This window comes from Anguilla anguilla, chromosome 2 (genome assembly GCF_013347855.1).
Source record: "Anguilla anguilla isolate fAngAng1 chromosome 2, fAngAng1.pri, whole genome shotgun sequence".
Lineage (NCBI taxonomy): Eukaryota > Metazoa > Chordata > Actinopteri > Anguilliformes > Anguillidae > Anguilla > Anguilla anguilla.
In genome coordinates, this window is record NC_049202.1 from 33,280,274 (window position 1) to 33,305,148 (window position 24,875).

Sequence of the window (24,875 nt, forward strand, 5' to 3'; positions counted from 1 at the left end):
CTCCCATTTCGCGAGCACCCCGTCCGCATCCGTCTTTCGACCTCAGCCGCTTAGAAGATGGACGTGCAGCAAACCCTGCTCTTTGGGTCATTTTAAATTTGTTTCTTTGTTCTCTGACAGTTTTTCCTCTTTTTATGCATCACCCCCACACCCCTTTCCACCTGAACTTTTGGAAACTGAATCTGCCCTCTTCAATCACAGTGCCATCCAAAAGTATGGGAATGGCACAGGTGAAAAGTGGGAGAACTCAACACAAAAACAGCCATTTCTAAAAGTGGTAAATAATTTGTACATTTTTTTGTCTCATATTCATTTCGATCTCAAATCCAAATAGCTTAAGTATATAGCAAAAGATTCACTCTACTGTTCCAACACTTTTGGAGGGTACAGTAAATCACATAACTATGCAAATGTAAATATAAACCACATATCCCGTTTGTAACACACTGAAGGGAACTGTAGGTAAGGAATGGATTAATGGATTAAATAACATATCTCACTCCACTGTTTCCATACTTTTGGAAGGCAACGTATGTAGCGTTAACTCGGTCACTATGTCACCCACACTACAGCAGGTAGTGAAGAGCAAAGTGCACTCCATTAAATATAAACGCGATGGCAATAGCTATTTATCACAGTTCACAGCCGCACACTGTACTACAGGAGAGCTATCGGCAAATGGAGCAAGGATGCTTCTCTCATCGATGACAACATGTAACACGTATGTGCCCTGTTAACCTCTAGGAGGTACCTCTGAACCAGAAGAACCCTGTCTGGCTTAAGCCCACCTTAAACAGGTGGGATGAAGTCACTCGTGTTCCACAGCTGCAGGCTTCCGGTCACATTGGAGTCAGCTGCAGGCTTCCTGTCACATTGGAGTCAGCTGCAGGCTTCCTGTCACACTGGAGTCAGCTGCAGGCTTCCTGTCACATTGGAGTCAGCTGCAGGCTTCCTGTCACACTGGAGTCAGCTGCAGGCTTCCTGTCACATTGGAGTCAGCTGCAGGCTTCCTGTCACACTGGAGTCAGCTGCAGGCTTCCTGTCACATTGGAGTCAGCTGCAGGCTTCCTGTCACATTGGAGTCAGCTGCAGGCTTCCTGTCACATTGGAGTCAGCTGCAGGCTTCCGGTCACATTGGAGTCAGCTGCAGGCTTCCTGTCACATTGGAGTCAGCTGCAGGCTTCCTGTCACATTGGAGTCAGCTGCAGGCTTCCTGTCACACTGGAGTCAGCTGCAGGCTTCCTGTCACACTGGAGTCAGCTGCAGGCTTCCTGTCACATTGGAGTCAGCTGCAGGCTTCCTGTCACACTGGAGTCAGCTGCAGGCTTCCTGTCACATTGGAGTCAGCTGCAGGCTTCCTGTCACACTGGAGTCAGCTGCAGGCTTCCTGTCACATTGGAGTCAGCTGCAGGCTTCCTGTCACATTGGAGTCAGCTGCAGGCTTCCTGTCACATTGGAGTCAGCTGCAGGCTTCCTGTCACATTGGAGTCAGCTGCAGGCTTCCTGTCACATTGTAGTCAGCTGCAGGCTTCCTGTCACACTGGAGTCAGCTGCAGGCTTCCTGTCACATTGGAGTCAGCTGCAGGCTTCCTGTCACACTGGAGTCAGCTGCAGGCTTCCTGTCACATTGGAGTCAGCTGCAGGCTTCCTGTCACACTGGAGTCAGCTGCAGGCTTCCTGTCACATTGGAGTCAGCTGCAGGCTTCCTGTCACATTGGAGTCAGCTGCAGGCTTCCTGTCACATTGGAGTCAGCTGCAGGCTTCCTGTCACATTGGAGTCAGCTGCAGGCTTCCTGTCACATTGCAGTCAGCTGCAGGCTTCCTGTCACATTGGAGTCAGCTGCAGGCTTCCTGTCACACTGGAGTCAGCCAATGACATTTGACTCAAATTTGAACCAGGAACGTCTGGGCTACAGGCCTCAGGGTGCGCTTGACGAGAACACTCATGGCAGAGCGACTTGGATTTATTTATTTTTCGGAGAAAAAACCGTTGGATCTTTCAGAAAGTACTACTTTCTTATACAAATATTTTTCAAACCACTTCTTATGCCTCGTCTTTGGTTTTTTGCCTAATTTGCAATGCCCAGCCATACTACTTGCACAGTTCCATCACTGCGGTATCCTCTGTCGTTTCGGGAGGAAGAACACTGGGAGGTGCATTCTCAGAAATGCGCCAGAAAAATGGCCAGCGTAATGTCAGAAGTCTGCGCCACTCAGGCAGTGGTAGCAGGAAGCCTGACGGACCAGCGGACTCTCTCCTGCTCTATGAGACGCGGAGCATCCTGCTGACTGAAACCCCTCCCCACCTGGGAGGGGGCGTGGTCAACTGTGTATCACCACCAGACCTGGGTCAAATATGTAGCCTATTTGTTTTGGATTCAAATACTTTTATATGCTTTACTGATCTTGTCTGGTGGAACCAATGACATACTCTGTAAAGTGCAAACCCCGCCTTCTGGTCATACTGGCAGGCTCAATTACACCAGGCAAGATCAACAGAGCACAGAAAAGTATTTGAATCCAAAACAAATACGTATTTGACCCAGGTCTGATTACCACATAGACCTTCCAGCCACACACAGGCACAGTCAGGATTTGGGACCATGAGGCACATCACTGAACTGCTTAAGGTAGGTGTGCCACGCGGGAACCAGGCCCTTCCACATTTCTTCACACATTCTGTCATTCATTTCACTCGGCACACCAAGGCCGAGCAGTGGCTCGTCTGGCTTGAAAACGAGCGAAGGGGGAGCAGGAAGTGACAGCTAATAGCGAGCCGCAGTTATGACTGGCTGAGCACTCGGACATCTCGTTAACGACTGCGAGCGACAGGCACAGACAACTGCCGATTTGCACCAGTTGGTCTGACCTGTGGGACGTTCTGCACGCCCTCTTCTTTCACACTAGCTGAAGCTTGTTCCGGAACACATTGAGGGGAACTGAAGTCACCTCTGAAAGGTGTAAATGGCTCAGACGTTAGGAGCCTACCTCCAAATATTCAATTTCCCAGGGACCGCAAAGGGCCACAACACATTTCATAAAAGCACAAAAGTATTATTCATCTTTTTATGAATCCAAATCCCGCTGCGTTACAAACCGAGTCCCACTGAGATACAAATCTTCTTCTCTTTTTCACATTTAGACCTCAGCAAACACACGCGAGCTGATCGTCAACAGACCTGACATCCAGGCCCCGGTTTCCCACCCCCACAGGCAGGCCGTGCGCAAGGCGTCATCCGGGAGCTCGCCAGGCTCAGACGTGCGCGTAGGCGCAGCAGCTGCCGCCCTGCAACTTCCACTGCGCCGCTGCGATGACAAAGCACAGGAAGCATTCTGGGAAATCCAGCCAACATCCTGCATGCGAGTCAGCACGTGGGCGGGGCTTAGCACGGTATCGGAGCTGAGCACCACGCTCCGCACCGGGGTTCACCTTCGTCTGTGATTCCACAAAACAGACCAAATCGGTCGCTGCCGTTGAAACACTGAAAAGCACCAGTACTTTAGTGATCGACACCATGCAGCGATCAAACAGGTCTTCCGGGTCCATGTGCCCGATTTGTCAAAACTGATTGGCCACATAATTCCTTGGAAGGCGTGTGACCATTATAATACAGGAAATGCGCTACTCGTTCCTACTCGTCTCATCTATTCCCAGTCTGCTGTATATCCTCACAACACCCTGACTCAGAAGGCTGGGGCAGCCCCTGTCCTCTTTGAAAAGCCGGGCCCACCGGCGGGCCCCGGCGGGAGGCCCGGTGGAGCCACGCGTCGGCTGTGGAGCACGAGGCCGGGAGGAACGCAGCCATTTGGAGAGGCGCAGCACTTTAGGAAGAAAGGGAGCGTCACAGCGTGACTCAGGCGGCTATTAAACTCTCGACCGTGCTTCAGTTTACGAGACCGTAAGACCGTGAACGGGAAGTCACGGGGGGAGAGAAAAACAACACGAGAAAATAAACTTCGGCCCACCGAGCTCCGCGGAGACGAGGTTTAAAACTCCCAGCCGCAAATTTTTCATTCATCCTCAAAGGTTGACGTAAAGTGGCACGCACAGTTCGAGCCTCGTTAATTTTTCTGGTAGATGAAAGAGAACCGCAAACATTTACTAGAAGGTGCAGCGAGACGTTAGCCGTTTTGTGACCTTTGGGCGTTTCCCGCCAGACGGGTTCAGCGGGGAAGTGAACCGCGTTCGTCTAGTGCCCTTTTTTTGTAACCGCGATGGTGAGGTGCACCCACTGGCTCAAAGGCTGGGCCACAGGTCACGGGCTGATGGATGTGTCCCATCAGTCATGTGGACAGGCCGGCCTGAGGCACGAGCAGACCTTGTGGTGGTGTTGTCAGTGCCCTCAGAGGGGTCCCAACTGTGGGCACAGACAAATGATGACATCACTCCACGTTTCCCACACTCCCAGCATTCCCAACGGCTCAGTTACAGGACCTACGTTGGGGCGTGTCTGGGATTTCAACATGCTCTGCGCAGAGGCGTCGTCCAATGAGACACACTCGCTTCGCCCCTTTCCCTCCCCCCACCGTTATCTCTCCCCCATAAACCACACGCTGCATTCGGCCATCCCCGATAATTACGCCGCACTCTCGTGAGGGCTCAGCAGACACGACGAGGGGCCTCGAGCCGTAGCCTCAGACGGCTTTCAGACGGGAATCTGTTACGTGGAGCGGGGGGATGGGGGGGATTGATTGATCTCTTTCTCTCCGAGCCGTCTTTGTGCCCGCCAACTGGGATCGAGGGTCCTGAGGTCAGACACCGAGCACGGAGAGGAGAGAGCGCCCGCAGCTCCAGACCACAACGCGGGGCTCGCACGCCGCGCCGCACATCGCCAGCACTGGCGGGGAGCGCTCGAGTCGGGCGCTAATAAAAATCCGTCTTTGTTAGCGGCGCTAACGCCAAACCGAGGCTCCCTGGAAGCGGGCGCTGCGGGGGGACGGGAGCAACAAAGGAAGCTCCTGCGACAGCATTCCCGCAAATTCCGCAGAGGCCCGCTAAGGTGAAAAATGCTGATTTTAAAGAATCGCGCCTGTTCCACGGCGGCAGGGCGTGATGGCCGACTGGCTCGCGTATGCCCGACGGCACCTGGTAATGAAACACGACGCGTGTCATAAAGGAAAGGGAGGGTGTCTGCGCAGCCCTCAAATGTAGGAAAGAGAGGGCGTCTGCGCAGCCCTTAAGTGTAGGAAAGGGAGGGCGTCTGCGCAGCCCTGAAATGTAGGAAAGAGAGGGTGTCTGCGCAGCCCTCAAATGTGGGAAAGAGAGGGTGTCTGCACAGCCCTTAAATGTAGGAAAGGGAGGGTGTCTGCGCAGCCCTCAAATGTAGGAAAGAGAGGGTACCTGCAATCATTTTGGCCTGATGTTCCAATGGGTTATATGGTGTGACTTTTATTTTAAAACACAGTAGACTAAGCATACTTATCACACCAGATCCAAGGCAAAGAGAAAAGCAATTACCTGGCTGTTTGTCTGCAACGGAAAGACAGCTGAACTCAAGTTCAGCCGGCGAGCAGAGGCTCGGAGGCGTATTTGTATTCTTCACAGAAGGGCACGCAGTACCACTGGTTGTGTGTGTGCTACGTGTGTTACACTTTGTTCTGTAACCGCAAAATACATCCGCAGAATAGTGCACATATGTAATAAGATATAGAATACGTGAAACCAACCAATTACTCCACTGATACAAGAAGCAACTCCAAACAGAAACTCAATGCTCATGCACAAGTTTATCATGACGTTCTAACCTCTGTTGTGTTCAAAATGGCCATATGGTGCAGGCAAGGAAGGGCGTAGCTGCCTTTTACACTTGTCTACTGCGCCGAAAGCTCTCTCTTCTCACACGGGGGATTTCTAGAGCTTTCACTGGTACGCTCGCGCAACACATTTCCTGCCACAGTCGCCATGGCAACTGCTGCAATCCCGTAAAACTGTGCTTTATGCACAGATTCTTTCACCTGTCCCCCCAATTCACACGTTACACGCTAAGGAGTATGTGAGGTGTAGAGCCGGGTCTTACTGGCATAAAAAGAATGAGACAGTGGACAGAGTGCCAACTACCTCGCATGCCACTCAGGCATCCGCTATCGATGTGACTTTCCACTGAAACCACCTCATTTTGTACATTTTAGCCGAGTCGTTTTGTGCCTTTGTAGGAAAAACTTCAGTTTATTTATGCCACGTACGCATACTTTTAATGTATATTTGCAATTATGTGACGTAATTGGGACATAATTCCATGAAAATATCCAAAATATGCAATAATGGCTTATGAAAATGTGTGATCTCGTTAGAATGGCAAGAATATGAAATGGTTCAGGATTTGGCAATTCAGTGCAAATACCTGAATAATGCGATAATCTATTATGCAAATAAGTGGATTCTACTGCATTACCAGTGCTATGAATTGGTAATATTGTTTCATATTGCTAGATAGAAGGTTAATACCAAGATTGTACTAGTAATAAACTAAATAGTAAGCCAAGAATTAAAGAGAATATTTTGCTTTAAACATATCCAGAACTTTACTGTTTATTAAGAGTTGCAAAAAAAAGGCATATTAGGGGAAATTGTTGCCCCTTTTGCAGAGGACCCCTAGTTTAATTTATGATATGGCATGGGTGATACCACACATATTAATATAAAGACAATGCTACTTATATAACCCTTGTGCAGATACTTAACCCCTCTTTCCCAACAGCTTGCTGTGATTTGCTGTAATGGCCTGGACGGGCTGATGCTGAACAATCATCTGTATTATGATTGTTTGGTTTTGCATTTATAGGCCAAATACAGCATGAGCCCTGGCTCAGACTAAATAAAGAGTGCACTTATAAACAGAAGAGGGCACAAGCTGGTCATATGCCCTGTGATACAACTGTTCCTCTACCTATTCTTACCCAAGTCATCACATGCTCAACCAAAGTAACCACAAATGACTACACAGCTAGTGAGGGTCTTCATAACATCTCATCCAATCACATAGCTTCTGATAGAGAAATAGACTGGAAACTTGGAGGTACTGAGAAGCCCTCTGGAAGTGAGAAAGAAACCCCACATACTATAATATGAGAGCGAGTCAGAAAATTACTGTGGCTTTCCTGTACTAGCAGGTAAATCAATCTTGGACTCTGATTACCAAAATAGACCCACATACAGAGGAGGCCAACATCCCACTTGGCTGCTTGTGTTGGTTGCCATGACAACAATATCGCTATTGAAAGTGGTGCCGACACGTTCAGTGGCCTGCGGGTCACATGGGCGCGCTTGGCATGAAAGCCTTTGGGGACAAACGGTGAATCACAGGGAGAAAGCGGGCAGCACACTGAGGAGAATAATCCCATTAGCATACGTCCGAACACTGCTCCCTTTGAGGGCGCTAATGTAAGTCAATACAACAGCTAAAGAGCAGCAGAGTGTACCAAATTACCCACCCTCCGCACAGCCGGTCAAAGACACTGGGACCATTGAGGAGATAAGGGCTGCACGTCTGTGAAACTTCTGTTCAACAGCCTTCCCCACTGAAGAAAGAGCACTCCATTTTGCCACCGCAAATTAAGTCACCATGTAGCTTGCCAAGGTGAATTATAGCCATAAAAGGCGACATTTGACTAAACAGAGACATGATAATGAAGAATGATCCGCACTCCATTGATCGTGACAATCATATTCCAGGCTGGACGTTACTACTGCAGATGCGTGACCTGAGACCGGTTTTGAAACCGCAACATCTTTGAGGTGACAGAGACACCAGGCGAAACATTCCCCCGGAAGAGCCATTTGCATCACTGTCATTATGAACCACTCGTATCACAATGTAATGACTAAATGCCACCATTAATCCATATCAAGTCCTAAAATCAACACAAATCCATAAAAGAGAGCCAACATGTCTTTCCTGTTCCTGAACAAGTACGTCTTTGCAAGCCATTAGCCCACGCAAATGAATTTAAAGTGGCATTAACAGCACATTTTCTCACAATGGCTTGAAAAGGCCCCCGAGCAATTCTGTGTTATCTGGGGCAAATTAAAACCTTTAGTGGCGTCAGCTTCTTCATACAGACAAAGGTCTTCCCACTGTATGTGATATCAGTGTTTAGCATCTCCAGCTTGTTCAGCAATAAGAGCCGTTCATGAGTATTGCAGTAGGGACGCTCTCATTGGAGGAGACGGCGTGGCTCTGGTGGAATCCCTCTCCCCGCGAGGCAACGTCAGCCAGACCGCCCCCCATTCCGACCCTGGCCTTCCTTGTCACGGCCCTACCGCAGCCTAATGGAGAGAACCCCCTTCTGCTTTAGCTCGGTGCAGTGCAGCTCTCAGACTGCCTGGACTCCGGAGGCTGCGGTTGACCACCGACAGACAGCAGCACCGTCAGCTGTGCGGTCAGGCCTCTTGTCCGTCTCTACCGCCGCGGAAAACACCGATTCCGTATGTGTAACCCTCCTGCCGAGTCAAACCTCACTTCAAAACAGCGAGGGACACTCTCTGGATCGTCTGCATTTCCTGGTTTGATTGGTGCAGAAGAGGATGGAGTTGCGGGCGCTCACCTGGTGACCCTAGCAGAACCTGGACCACGTCGTCGTACAGGATGAGGGTGGCCGGTCTCTGGGGGAGGAGGTAGAGGCTGACGGACGCATACACTGAAAATGAGAGGACATCACAAATGTAGGTTAACACTTTGGGAAAGAAGCCCATCACACAATCACCGCTCAACCTGTGCAATCAAATCAAAGACAAACAAAAATTAAGATTCGCTCAAAAGATGACATGGTTTAACCCTCCAGCTACCACTATTATCTGTGGCCACTGGAGGCAGTGTCTACATAAAACAAATTACTATAATCTGAATTTGCTGAAAGGATGAAGGGAGAGAAAGTAAGCTATATGATACTGAAGTGAACACATAGCCTTCTGATTGGGCAACAGCCAGGAAGGAGTGCAGAACACAGCTGAAACATGCCTGTCTGAAACATGCTCTATTCTGGCTCCACCTCCATCAGCACTGGAGCGCATAATTAAATCTGTTTCCAGTCATCTTCCCAAAAGACTCTTTCCTTTGCAGAACAAGAGATAATCAACGCTATTCAAAACTTAAAAAGCAGAGCAGCATTTTCTCAGCTTCGATAAACTGGACAAAGTTGTTATCCTAGCCATGGTTTGATGTGCAACTTCCGTAAAGAAACTCACGCAGAGCTGGTCTGCAAGGCTGTCGCTGGGCCCGGCTGAGCCCGTCGCTGAATGTTTGGCTATTGTGTTCACGAACAATAAGCGCTTTCTGGAGCGCTTCCCCGCTCTCTGGGCTTTTGAGTGTACCCGCGGGCAATCTTGCCCCTTTTGAGCTGGGTGCGCTGGGGCAGCCACGGGCGCGCTCATCGGTATGCTGTGCCAGCGGTCTGATTTCCGTCCGCTGTAAGCCAGGCCGTCGCGTACCAAGGCAAAGCGCCATCAATGGCCTCGACACGGGAGAAGCGCTCCGAGTCGTGACAAAAAAAAATTAATGTACCGCCGGGTGCTCCCACCATTCTGTCACAAACCGCTTTTAGAAAAAAAAAAGCTATTCATTGTTTAGGATTCCAAGTACGTTCCCCGAAAACTCAAAATTATTAAAGTATGCGACACCCTGCAAACGGCTGAAGAAGAAATCAGTCAACGCAACAGGGGCCTGGGGATCGATGTCTGAGAAATCGCTTGTGACGGGGAGGCCGAACTGGCTGGATATGCTGTCAGCAACTGCCGCCTGTGAGAGGAATTTAAACTGACACATACACTGCACGATTCAGGCTAAAGCAAAGCTCTATTCTTAGTGTAAGCAAACAGCGGGAGCTCAAAGTCTCCAAGTCCTTCTCAGACACAGTTCACAGTATTACATTGCTTGTATTATCAATTGATTTATATAGATACAATGTTTTTCCACACTATTAATTTTGTGCAGTTTGGAAAATACCAAAGCAATTTGTGGTCAAGTGTTTCCAAGTACCTTTGCTCAACGATATGACAGTGGCGTGTTGTTGGAAAAACAAACCTGCAACCACCTAGTTGTAATTCCACACCCTTAACTGCTCGAACACACCGCCACCTGCACCCTCGTACCGCGGGCTGTGCGATTGAACCGCGTGGGTGGGAGATCCAGGGCTTTGCCTTCCAGAAACTTCCCTGCTGGTGCTGCTGGCAGACTGACTTGCTCTCAGAGACACAGCGTGTAGCTCTGGCTGTGAGAATTAGGACAAGTGCGTTCGCACAAAGTGAAACAGGTGCTGGGAACGGCGAGCAGACAGCCCTGTTATTTAATATTGCAATCAGCAGGGAAGACGGAATTTTGCAATTGTGAGAAAATGACAGCTTGTAGACCCCAGAGGCCCAGGGCAGGGAAACAAAGAGCTCGATTTCCTAATAAACGAGGTACTAGAGAGCGCTGTTAAGAAACATGTTATGCGTTGAGCAGAACCTGAAATGACAGTCAAACGACCAGAAATTCAAGGCGACATTCGACACGCTGAATTCAAACGTCATCCGAGGCAACGTGCTAAAAGGCAAGGCCAGCGAGAGTAAGTGGGTAATCACATGCAAAGCAGTAAATTTGTAACTCGTTTAAAGAAATTTTCTACACATATTCCATAAAACTATTAGCAAGATATTACTGTCAGGATGAAGAGTAACATTTCTCATGGTCGTTATGAAATATTTTCATCCCCTCTCACTGAAGACCTATAGCATAAAAGGGCATCCAGTAAATATACACAGGTCTCTGGTCTCTGTTCCTAATTAACTGATGCTATTGATTGGTTGGGGAACGGAATCACCCTATTATTCAAGGTATACCTCAGCTGCTGGCTGACAGAAATAAATTTAAGGGTGAAAGCCTACTCTACTGAAGCACTGTTAATGCCCATTAACCTGAGAGCAGTGTTTAAAGAACATAAATGGCTATACGGTGTCCACTACCAGTTTGTTTCCCTTATATTGTAGTGAAAGCAATCCTCATTCTACGACACATCCATTAAATTATTTATTAGCTTTGTAGAGGCCCATATCCACAGTGCAATTTATATTACGCACCTTGAAATAAAAAGTGTAATGTCTCACCTGGGATTCAAACCAATAACCTGCAGGTTGTGGGCATAATGCCAAACAACTAAGGAACCTTGCTTCATATGAGCCTGATTTCCATGTGCATTCCATGTGCACATTTCCAAGTGTACAGTAAACAGTTACCCTCAGTCCTGATCATATCATAACATAAAATAACATAATAAAGAGAACAGGCCATTCAGCCCAACAATGCTCACCAGTCCATTTAATTGCTCAATTGTACCTTGTGCTCCGATTACCTACAGGCTAGATAGTATCTAACACTGTATCAAACCTGGTCTAGAAAACCCCCAGAGTTTCTGCCGCTACTACATGACCTGGCAGGCTATCCCACACTGGCTACTTTCTACATGAAAAAAATGCTTCTTAATGTTGATGCAAAATTTATCTCTTGTAGTTACTTTGTTAATCCCCTTTATGAATTTAAAAGCCTCAATCATATCACACTGAGTCTCCTTTTACCAAGCTTGAAGAGATTAAGCATCTTAAGTCTTTCCTCATAGCTTTTATCTTTCATACCAGCAATCAATTTGGTTGCCCTTCTTTGAACCTTTTCCAGAGCTTCTATATCCTTCTTGTAGTGCCAGAGTTCAAAGTGCCAGAGATGCATTGGCTACCACTGCTAAGCTGCCCTGTTAAATCACATGTGTTTCAGGGCTTAAATGCCAATACCTCACCACCACTATTCTGTTTTGATGGCAACACATACTGCTCATGTCGGGAATGACGCCCTGCATTACCCATTTTTGCTCACAGGAAGTTTGTGCTGGACACAAGCAGCCCCCATGGAATACTAAGTCATGCTTTAGCGAGGAGAGCATTTAATGGATTGGAGCCAAGAGAGAGGCTATCTACAAGTGGATGAAACAACAGTGAGCATCAGGGAAGTGTCATAATCTTTCAGGGAGGATTATCAGGCTAATATAGACTAATGAGGAAGAGACGGGCAGCAACAATGTGCTGTGGCTTCCAGGACCTGAATAACCAACAAAAGCTTCACAAATGAGGATGTCTAAAAGGCCATGGAGATAAAATGTGTGTCGTAACAATACACTCGCACGCAGAGGGTCACTTTTTCCAAAAAGGTTGATTCAAACTTGCCGCGAGTTGCAACCATCGAGCGAGGACGCTCACCCACTGTCACATCACCCCGTCCAGATCCGAGGGTGGGTCCTACCTCCAGCGGGCATGACCATTTAAACTATTTGACAACCCTGTGGGTGCAGAGACCAAGGGGAACTTCCCAAATTGATGTCTTGTGTCAGCAGTAGAGAAACGCAAAAGTCAGAGATGCAACACGATGCTGTATTACCAGCAGAAGCATCATCTCTAATATTTAGCCTGACTGGAGACAAGATTGCTGCTTTGAGCAGGAGGCGTGCGTGTAATTTGGTCTGTGGGGACGAGTTCCATCATCTGCGCGACCACAAAAATCAGTCCTGTTGTTTAATGTCGCTCAAACGTATAGCATTCGTCTGGGTCACAAAGCTGAGGATGTCTGCTGCTAAACATGGCAAGCACAGTTAAGTGGCTTCCAGCTGTTCTCAGCAACAGCCAAATCATCGGTGTGGGGGAATCTTCCAAGGCAAAAAATAAATACAACAGCAACTGGTGGAGATCGCGTGGGAGCACGTGAATACAGTGACGGCGTCGGTCGAAGCCTGCAGAGGACGCGCCGGGCGCGGTGACTGACAGCACCGCGGCGGTGAGAGGCGGAGAGCCGGAGTGATAAGGGGACGTCTGCTCTTTGATCAAGCCGCCAGCGGCTCGCAGCTCGATGCCTCAGCGCGGGGACGGCGGAAATCTCCATCCGAGTCCACCGCCCCCATTCCGCTTCCTCGCTGATGCTGTGATATATTCTAAACCAGAAACGCATTTACCGCTTTACCGCTATACGTAGCCGCTAGCGTTTTGTCCTCTGGGCGCCTGCTGTGATGACAAAACGCACGGTTCTGTTTCCTGGATAGCATCTGCTTTCACGTCAATTATCACAAACAAAAATAGCTTAACTCTGCAATTAAAAAATAACAAAAAGTTAAAATGATTTCACAGTTTACCTCGCATGGTTAAAATTTGTTATGTGTTATGTGGAATTTTTTCGAATTGACTCATAGAGGACATAGACATTTAAAAAAAACACAGTTCCTACTGCCAGCACACCTTTCCTCACAGACTCCACAAACAGGCTTTGAGAAGATTCACTTACAGGGTATGCGGTTGGCATGCCAGGGGGCAGAGTTGGTGACGTATCCCTGCTTGAATGCTGTGACGATGACCCACGTCCCCGGATGGTACTGGAAAGTAACCGTGGCAACCCCATCACTGCCCGCCCTGCTGGATGCCAAGGTGGACTGGTTGCCGTAAACCTCGATGGCGGCATCAGGCAGAGGGGAAAGGTCACTGTTGTCAAAAACGCGAACTCTGATCAGCACATCTGAAGAGAAAAAGAAGACAGGACCATGATGAACACAATCTCATCCCTTTTTAGCATTTACGCAAAGGGTTAATTGTACTAGCATATCCCTCTTGTTCCTGTCTGTGACCTGGTTGGCTTTAAAACAAAGGTATTTGGAATGATGTCTCATCCACTTCACACAGAGATGAGTGATGCCTTTTTTGTGCACCTCCTTCAATTGGTCTGCTTTGGCAAACAGTTCCTATTAGATTTGCTTGCTTGCATAAAATGAGTCATGACAGGTATTTTTGTAGCAAGATTAAAAAGTGTTTATGGAACTTGGTAAAGCAAAACTCTGCTTAAATCTAGGATTCAACTACATAGAAGTGACTCAGACATTGTAGCCAAAACACAATGAAAACAGCCTTTTCAATGCAATACACTTACAAGTACCCATCAATGACCTGGTTCATCAATACTGAAACCTATAGTGAGGGCATTCACCCTCGGACACACCCATAGCTTTTCACTGGGCTGAATTTGTCTGGCATTATATTATGTGGGGAATTTCCTTTCATGTACTGACTACCTTTGCTTCCCTCTTTCAGTGACGGTAGACACAACTGTATGAGAAAAGGTTATGGATGAATAATGCTCCAAACAGTGGTAAGCCTTTGAACCTGTTAATGAAACAATCACATTTCCTGATTTAATTCACATGCGCCACTACCCTTGGGAACCTCTTGTTGTTGATTATAAATGGGTCACGTGTTGCCATGGATACCAGCAGAGCCTCTCAGCAAACGGTAACCCTTGTATGCAGTTACGTGCCAGAAAGACTAACTGGTAACTGTCTCCATCCGGCCTTAAATTCAGATCTCCTCATGCTCTCCATATATGAAGCTCCTTTTATCTCCCCCATATTAGTACCGTAGCAGTCAGCACAGAGTCTCAGTCATGTAAAGGTGACCTAATGCACCTCCTTCACGGAAGCACAAAGCAGCAAAATAAACACATCCTCTGTAACCAATCAGTTCCAGCGAAACCATTAATCTTCTGAGTGTCCGATCTGGCGGACCTATGGCATCTGTGCGCTACAGCGAGGAACGAGCCGGGCTTCAGCACGCCTGCTGACTCGGGGGGTGAAACGGCTCTGCTGGGCAGTCCTGAATGACTCAACTTACAGGAACACTGCACCGCGGTCACGTTCGCGGGCGCTCACCATCAGCACTTCCTGTGCTAATTTACCCGTCAAACTCTCAACACAAGAGGGCAAATGTCGACTTTCTTCCCCCACGCTAATCTCTTTCACTTTAAGACCAGGGCTCACGGATTACCTTCGTGAAGATGCAGGTTGCAACATCAAAAGAAGAACAAGCCCAGGCCGCCTATAGGAGAAATTGCTTTCAAGTTTGCGTGCAGCCTTAGAATCCGCTTAATTGCATAAAGAAAATTAACCGATGACCAAGTGCCACTCAGGCATCCGCTATCAAAATGATTTTCAGCAGAATCCACTTATCTATAGGCTACATTTTTGAGGTTTCGTGTCTTTGAAGGGCAAATGTCAATATATTTTTGCCACATCTGCCAACTTTCATTGTATAGGCTATTTATAGAATAGCTACGCACTGCAATTGGACATAGTGAACATAATTCCATGAAAATATCCACAATATGTGCTAATGGTTTATGCAAATATGCAATCTCTTTACAGTTGAATGAATAGAAAGCAATTTGGGAATTCCATGCAAATACCCAAATTATGCAATAACCTGCTATGCAATGAACTCAATTCTACTGTATTAAACTACACTGTTCTGCACATTTGTGTAAATTGAACTGAGAACTAAAATTCTAGAAAACCTTTAAAATTGTGTCGGGTGCAAGCATTATTTGAGTGAATGTATAAACATGATTTAAATACAAAAAGATGGCACTTATTTGGATTCATTAAGTTAAAAGGTTAATTAATATTGTACCCTACGTTTTGAGCAACCAAAATGAAATCAATTTCAAGACAATACCAAATTGTTATTATTATTATTATTATTATTACAATTCCAAAGATCACTATTTCTGAAGAAAGACGCCTTCACAATGTGTAAATCCTATACCCCCCACTTCTGGCACCCTTCAATAAATAGGCTATTTAAATTGGTCCATTTTTTTAGCCTACATCTCAAAGCATTGTGGTGGTCTCCTGAAGACCAGAACTTTAAAATTCTAAATGTAGCTAAATATAGTTGACGGTGGCAGTAAATCCGGACCGACCGCAGTCGCTGTCACACAAAGTCACCACCTAAGCCTGGTTTTGAGCCAGGAAAAACCCTGTAAACTCAGGGAAAGTTGCCCGTTAGCCTGGAAGCGCTTTCAGACAATGACAGGAAATGTTCCAAGGACCTCATTCCTGTAAGAGGCTTTGCAGAGCGTTGAGTTGGAGCCCACGGAGCTGAATCCACTAACCATAGAGTTGACTCAGAAAGCCAACCTCAGACCGATAGCCCCAATCAATCATTTCTAAAGCCTGCGTCTTTGGATTGCCGTTCGCACACTGAACCTTACGACTCTTCAAAGGTCCCATCGATTGCAGACTAAAAGGTGCTTGGATGGCTTTAATTGAGTGGGGGAATGAAGACCCCATGGGGAGAATCAGGATGACTACATTGTACTTGCGATTTTCTGGCGACTAGGGATTATGAGGTTGCTTAAACGTTAAATATCTCCTTCAATCCCCCAAGATGGCGTAGCAGATCCGCGCCGACTGTGGGCTCTTCGGACCTGCTGCACTGCGGTCTGAGAGGCTCTTCTGTAGGAGAACATATATGACAGAGCATCACAGCTCATGTTTAGAAACACTGGGCTTAGTCCTCTCTGCACTATGCCACCTGCTTTTCGCTGCTTTTTGTTTCCCCTGATTGATACCCAAAGCAGAAGCACTGTAGGCAAGGAGAAGAGTTTCAGGAGGCAAATCACCCAACCCCCCGCTCTGTCACTGGCTGGAAAGGCTCAGCGAGACCTCCTCTGTCAGCTGATGAACAAGTGCCCTCCAGGGGCAGCAGGCACTTCGGGGCAGGGGAGCACAGTGACGGGAAGGAGAGGAGCAGGCTGCAGTGGCAGGGAAGTGTGGCTGATCAGCTCTGGGGGTCAGTTTTGGGAACAGTTCCGAGTACAGCCGATTCCAGATTTGCATGAGGTCAAATCAAACCAACAACAGCCAAGATGAAACCAACATCACACATAATAAAGCACCAGTTGTTGTTTACCCAAATGCGTGAAGCATTTGCGGGATTTTGCATGTTACTCTTTATATACATATTTCTGCGAGTCCACTGTGAAGCTGCCTAAGCAGTAGTGCAGTGTGGATATTTGAATACTGGCCACCTCATGCCACCTTATATCAACTCCTGCATGGTTTTTACTTCCCTGACAGCATTTAAACCGGTGCCATGATTGTTACAAGAATGAGAGATTGTCAGTAACTGAGATTGTACAAGTACAAAATTGTACAAGATAACGTAAATGTCAATGGGTGTCTTCTACTTGACCATCCCTCTTGAAGAACAAAGCAACATCAAAACCCATGGTCTCCCAATATTAGAAATAAAGGATGAGATAAAATATGACACACTACATTCATACAGCATGGAAGTACCTCTCCACATAACATGTTCTTGCATTTGTATTTTCTGGCTTGCAAGTTAGGCTAAGTGGCGCTGAGAACTCACAATTAAAAGTATTGTAATTAATCATTTTAATAGTCTACAAATATATAATGGCAGACTATATTTTATGACTGTGTTCATTTGCATTACTTCTAGTAAACAGCCCAATAAAGAGAACTTTGGAGGTAGACTAACTATTTTCAACAATCACCGTAATTTGCAGCACCTAGCAGCCCCTCTCCTGTCCACTTCAACACTTTGTTCAACAAGCTTTAGTTAAGCTGGAGTCTCCGGTAACTGCCGAAGGGAAGGAGAGGTCCACTGCGGTGACAAAACAAAAGGCAACTAACTAATCCAAGATTTAGGTCACTACAGACGATTCCAGTGGGGGTTGCTGTGGGGAATGCCAGGGATTATGGTGATACTGTGCCCCCCTTAGTGGCATGAGCTCAGCATATTTCCTTCCTGTAGCAGAAGCAGACTGATCCAACCTATTTTACATTTTAATTATCTCGGTTGGGCTATTTTAGACTTTAATTAAAAGCAACAACAGTAATCACAGGACGATCTCTCTCGCTGCTCGAGGAGCACGGCCCTGCAGTTTGGCGATAGCAGACGAAGAACGGCTCCCATTTTGGAATTCTCCAGAACTGTGACCACACGAGTCGACGCATTACCAAATACTGTCGCACCATCCGCCGCTGATGAAATCCAGCGACTCCAGCGAATCGCTTAGTCACGCAATGACACAGCGACGATTCATTGACTGGATGATTTCAGATGGAGTAATAACCGGGCAGGGCTTGGGTCCGTGGAACAGCTGTACATGGCTACCAGACGCCCTCTCTGCCTGGAGGTCTCATAGGAATGACCCTACAGTAACAGTCCCATAGAAACAGACCCTACAGCCTGAATGAACTGTAATACCACTAACAGTGAGAGAATCCCAGACTTCTTGCTTCCATCCCAGACGTCTCAAGCTGCGGTCTGCACTGTCCCCAAGGGTTGGAGGGTTTAAATGAGTCTGCTTCAGCTGTAATGAGCGCTACACTGAGGCGTTTGACACACCTAGGTAGGTTTGTCCTTCCTTGGTGTCCACCCGTTAGCCTCCTGGTCACAGAACTCTCAAGTTGTGCGTCTAATGTTAGACTTACACCTTTGAGTATCAAATAGCAACACAAATGCCTTGCAGCACTGCAGATCCTCCCTGAAATTCAAGCCAACACTATCACATTGTACCAATGTCTTCACCCGGTATTGCACATGCACACACAACTGTGCAGCACTACATACGTTCTTGGTGCTAGTATACATTCTCAGTGCTATCAAACCTTAATCACATTTCTTTTATTTAAAGGACAGAAAATAGGCCAACCCCACGCTCGCCATGGTGCTACAGCAGGGGATCGGGCCCCCATCTGCTCAGGGGAGTCGTGTACGACTAGAGAGTCAGCCACTCCACGGACTGTGCCTCCCGTCTCGCAACCTTTTCCCGCGTTGCTTAAGACAATATTAGTCTTCAGTCTGGCAAAGAAACAAATTCTGACTGGATTATGCCAATGATGAAGAAACACTTCCATTCTGTACTGACATGCAGATGGATAGAATGTGAGTTTGAAAATATATTCTGTCGAGACATCAGAGCTAACAGATAAAAACAGATTTCTTCACCGAAATGCTAAAGAAGAAAAGGACTTCTCAAGAAAATATGCCATTGTTCATTCCTTTCCTCCCAATTCCAAGTCACACGACATGTGTTCTCACTCTGCCTGTGAGCTGGACTTCCTCTTAAGTAGGACAACGACCACTGTGATGGACAAAAGGCACGCTGGCACACAGAGGCTTCTCAGCTGCACGTGACTGAAGCCGATTCGGCAGGATCTCCCCGTGGAGGACAGTTACCAGCCTCTCATACCTCAGAATGGCCCTGACCTGCCATTGATAAGGTTACAATGCGAAACACACCACCTGTGCTGTAACACACAGGGAGCGCACAGGGGAACTACGTTATCAGCTCCCCCTGACAGAGCCAGACTAAATGTCTTGCTGGGTTGATAGAGCCTGTCCTTCCATACCAAACGCAGCGATGATGAACCATTTTATAATTCTTCTTTTTTGAAGTTGGTTTTCAGTTCCAGGAGTAGGCCTATTTCACACGTTTTGAAGCAGGTCGCTCTGTGGGAAAGCGAATTTGAAGCCAGGCTTCACACTGTGATTAGCGGCTTCTCGAACGGTAGGTGAACAGAGCCTCAAATAACCGGGTGGCAAGACAAAGTTTAATTTAGAGCATGATCGCTTGCTCGAGTTCCCGTTTCCCCGGATTTATCTCCCTCAGTCGCTGTCACCACAGTCACAAGCTGGTGATGTGACGAATGCAAATTGAACGCTTCCCGAAGGGAGCTGAGCGCTCACTACCTGCCTCGAAGTAAAACTTTTTGACTTCATGGTTCCATCATGTGAAGGTTCTGGCCGTCCAGAAGGATCAAACCTATTCCATACATGGCCTAACCTCACTTCTCAGCTTGACACCAAAATGTGTTTCGACACAAAATGTTTATTTTGTATATTTGTATATTTGTAAATGTATATTTATCAAAATATTTTCATAGGAGGGAGACCAGGATGTATTGAGTATTTTTGAAATATAAAAATGCTTCTTTCAGAAAGTATTCAAATTACTTAAATTTTTCCAAGATCACAAAATAGACATTACAAAACACAAAAAATATATTTGAAATACATATTTTTAATACATGTACTGTAATTCAATTACAGCCCATCACTGCTGGTCAGGCTTAAATGAGCCTGATAGACATCTATCCCAACAAACTACAGAGAAGCACTTTGCTAATAAACCACTGGCGAGTTACCATTTCTGAGAAATCAGAAATAGTGTAGAAAATCTTGTGTAGGCGGGATTCCAAGTGCAGGCAGCGTTTCAAAGCTGAAATACTCTCTGGTGGTGCTTCAGTTAATGGTGCACACATTAGCCACTCTTTCAGGTTCATAATAACTACCCAGTAACACGATTCACTCAAAAAACAGGTAGGATTACTTTGCTACCTAAGAATTAGGCTAACATATGACATTAACATTAACATATGAATTACATGGGACTTGCCACTAAATGACTGGGGAAACACCTGTTTGAAACACCTTTTACTGCTTTCTACGAGACTCAAAGATCTCCAGTGATCCAAAACAATATAAAACTGTCCAATAATAACATTCATTTACACTGATGCTTAGACCATCATATGCAGCTGATGAACCCTTTCCCTTCAAACATTTCACTAGTTCACTAGCAGAAAACAAAAGACACACAACCAAAATCAGGGCACTGTTGGATAATTATTTGATAACGCACTGCACACACCTTAAGCCAGACTTAATACTTCAAACTTTTCCTATATCCCGCCAGCAGGTCAGGACAGTTTTCAAGCAAAGATGTTGCAGTGGTTTCAGTTAGGGACGCAATGAATATTGTTAACCGGTACAACAGAAAAAAATCTTATGAATTCCCCAAATTAGCAGAGCACAAAGTTATTATCAGCCAAGGATACTAGTTGAGCCAGAGGGGAGGAGCAATACAGAAGTCCTCTACATTACATTACAGACATTTAGCAGATGCTCTTATCCAGAGTGAATTACACAACTTTTTACGTTCACATTGCATCCATTTATAGATATATTATATATATAGTAACTGATAAACTATATATAGCTTTATTTAGCTTTATCACAGACCATTTCATTCCCTGCTGTCTGCTGTTGACAGTCAAACAACCCAGAAAAACAGCCGTCAAGATGAAATTACCTGGCTGACTGCCAGTGTTGCCACGGCAGCCTAGTCCCGTACGGTCCACTGAAATCCAGGGCGGGGGGAAGACGAGGTGTTTTGGCCTGAGCCCGGCCCGGGATTCAACCTATATCCCCATTCTCACTTATTAACCTCTTAGTAAAGACAGTGATCCAAATGATTCCAGCAAACCCCATTAGGTCCCCTGGAAACAAGGTGGGCCTCTGAACGAGCTCCCCGCCGGAAAACAGGGAGTTGCTACATTTGAAGTCGATTTGCATCTCAAGCAGACGTAGTACTGCAGAGAGAGAGCTCTGCTGAACCGCTGCCCCCGGATCCTGTGCTGAGACCTGAGACAGGTGAGCAGGCCGAGCCTCGGCCATCTGCTCTCCATGCCGTATCCACACCTAGCGTGAAGCGGCCGGCTGCCCCATGGCTGAGCTCTGAGAAGAGACGGACGAGGGAGTCGGGTCGCGTACAGACCCTGCTTGCCCAAGTGGCCTGGCTGAATGCACCTGGGCAAGCACTGGGGAGACTGGGCTGAGCGTTAGCTCAGTCTGGGCAGCCTCAGAGCAAGCACTGCTTGCACCACATCGACGCTTACCCAACGGGCAGCGGTTCACCGCTACGGAGCTGCTAGCCTCAACTTGTAATGCCTCTGCAGAGGACCCATGGTACAATGGAAGACAAAAGAGCGATAAACATGGAAGACCCAAAAACAACCGTAACCCGACATCGCTCATGTAAAACTTACATTTCTGGTCTTGAATTTTTTTTGTTTAAAAGGCAGTTGCTTCAGCCATGGTTTTTGCAATGGCTACTGTGACGTCAGGGTCCAGGAGCTTAACAAGGCTGTCATGACACACTAGCAAAACATTCATTGATTTACATTCATTTTAAAAAGTAATTTATCTTGAATTTAGTTTGTTAGACGGCTATTGCTGGATTGGAATTTATTAGCATACAAGGTTACCAAGTTAGCCATCTGCGAACTAGCCACATTGGCTGCAAGCAAACAAGCCAACAACAGACAATAGACAAAAACCTAAAATACATAACTGGCTTAATGACACCACAGGGGTTCAGACCCATCCCTCCGATTGGCTCACTGGTTAGAATGCCTTTGCTGTGTAATATTAAATTTGTTGACATCTTAACTGCACTGTGCTATCTTAAAATCACGCTTTGCACAAAATGGAAATAGCAGAAAGAAAATACTCATACAGCCAAATAGGCCAAGAGCAGCGATAAATGTTGGTGAAAATGGTAACAGGTTAAAGCCAAACCTGACTGTATTCCACAGTGACACACAAAGTGGAACAGACATACAATGAAACCTTTGCATCTTCATATAGCCTATTTCAAACTGTATGCAAAAAGAGAAACTGCGACAGCTCACCATACAGATAAGGGCAACAATGGCTTGGAAATGTTAGGTCATAATTTTTAAACTTAAATATTCATAGTTGGCTAAGATCTTTGATATGCTAAAAAAGACATTTTCAAGGAGAATTGAGAGCTCTATATGTATACAAAATAAATGTACTGTGTATTTTAAAAATACAGTGTATTTATAGAACTGGACAAACTGAAAATGAACAAGAAGTTTGTAAGCCGGCTTCTGAACAAACTCACAAATCCTGATTATACAGAATGCTGCAATTAGGCCTAATTAATAAACTCACACCGTTCATGCCAGGAAGTTATGAGGAAAATATTCTGTTTTATCTTAAATGTATCAGAAGCTGATCCAGACTCTTTCATGTTCAATCAACTGATGTACATTCTGTACTGCCAATATAAAAATGTTTTGTTTTCATATACAAATGTACAGCCTATGTTTCATCTTTATACATTACCTACATGCCAGTGTCAGCATTATCTGCTATGAGGTCTGTTGTATTACAGCTAACATTTGGCAATTAAAGAATGACATGGAATTATAGTGCTTTTTCTTTTTTTTTTTAAAGCAACCCCTTGACTCTGCTAAAATGGTCGAACAAATGATTTACAGGCACTTCATGATTACTAATGAGGCAGAAAGCATGTAATGCTATAAGGACTCACTCTGGGGAATGGATATATTATGCATTCGGTCCCTTTGCTCCATCTGAATGAAAAGCAAGCTTTTCCTTCTCATCTCCCCTCACAAAATACTCATTTCCATAAAAGGGCATTCAATTATCAAGAGTTGCTGATTGAATTAGTTATCAGTGCAGTCTGCAATGCCAGTCTAAAGAATCATAAACTAGTGTCCTTCCACTAAAGAGTAAAATGTATGTTTTTTGTCAAGCCCAGTTTCGATCAAACTCTTAAGACTCGCAGGACACAACCTCTCCAATCTATTACCTGGTTTCATTGAAGTATACACCTTTTGCTTCAAAGCAAACCCTCTTCAACAGTATGGGGGCATCTACTGAAAATTGGGGTCGGAAGCTGTGTGACAAAGCACCAAACAGGACTGCAGAGATGAAGAGTCTCAAAATTTCAATTAAGTGGAAACTGATAGAAGGCTGAGCTTGGCTTTGAAGTGTCATTCGAGAGATTCTTTCTCTTTCTAGAGCTTTGTTTCGTTTGGCAATTCACTAGGACCTTTAAAAAAGTTTCTCTATCAAGGTCCAAGTCAATTTTAGCTTCATATTATGTATTATGTTCATTGAAAAATGGAATGATTGTCTACAACAAAAACAGTGTGGAAAATACAGTAGTACCTGGCGGGATTGGGGACACAAGCCTGTGGCCAGATTACAGGCGCATATTCCAAAACCACCATTTCTGTTGTACCTCTGAGTATATTACCTGACCAACACCAACAGTTCTGTCAGGCATGCAGACAAAACAACCCCTCTACTTTACTAGTATTGTGGCAAATAAATCTAATTCATTCTGAAAAACTGAAAGGTATTAATTAACAAACGAATGTGATTCCAAGTTGCAATAAATTGGTTTGTCAATGCAGAGAGATGCATAAAATGAAAAGCTGAAAAGTGCATAAATTTATTATACAAAACAATAAAATGATGAAACGACGATAAATAATGAGGGTGTATATTCTTCTAAAATATTTCATGTGTCCTGTATTTGAGCAATGATATGTAGAAATGCATATTTGACATTCGGGTCATATAGGCCTACTAATTGAGCAATTTGGAATCAAAGTTCCAATCTTTGGTCATTTTACACCCAATTACAACCTCTTTTAAGAACCTGTAATTTCTGAACTGTGCATTGTCTCAACAACGTCTAGGTATTGGGAAACTAAAATGGTTCTTGGTGTAAAATGTAAAGCTTACAAAGGAAAGACCTTAAAATACTGTACATCATCCTTTCAGTCTTGGGAAAAGGAGACTAAGGGGGAATTCTATTTGAACTATAAAATGGTCGAGCGCTAGACCAAGCAGGCACAGGTGTAAAAAAGCAAAAAGTAAATAGCACATGGTTATCAGGAGGAATCTTTTATTTTATTTTTTACACAGAGAGCTGTCAGTGTGTTGACCAGCTTGCCAGGTCATGTAGTTGAGGCAGAGTCCTTCAGGGTATTCAAGTCCAGGCTTGAGGCTATTCTGGACCCTCTAGAAGTAGGCAAGGCCTAGGTGGACAAATTTGTGTCACTGTGTCTTCTTTTATCGACTTGTTCATTTATTTTAAAAGGGTGCAATTTCTCAGATTATGCTCTTAATCAACAATAATTTTTCTGTTTAAAACATATTTTGTTGTTTGAATTTTCCGATAACCCCCCTCCCATAAAAACAGACCGTCACAAAAACTAGCCGAGATCCCACTCTGAATTTTTATGTTTGTACAATACAGTTCACAGAAGACAAATCAAAAGATGATAAACAGCAACATGAATGAAAGACATTACAGAGACACACTAAAACAGAATAACAGACTAATACAAAATAATGTTTTAAAAAATAACTAAGCTATTAT

General features: G+C 45.5%; 1 protein-coding gene across 1 annotated transcript in view; it reads right to left on the minus strand.

Moving 5' to 3' along the window:
* The window catches only part of LOC118219464 (protein FAM171A2-like), a 48,870-nt gene that overhangs the window by 21,282 nt on the left and 2,713 nt on the right, over positions 1–24,875 (minus strand). The window contains exons 2-3 of the mRNA XM_035402631.1: positions 13,293–13,520; positions 8,545–8,637 (exon numbers count right to left, since the gene is read on the minus strand). Of these exons, the coding sequence (XP_035258522.1) occupies positions 8,545–8,637; positions 13,293–13,520 (321 nt within the window). The remainder of the gene's footprint in view (positions 1–8,544; positions 8,638–13,292; positions 13,521–24,875) is intronic.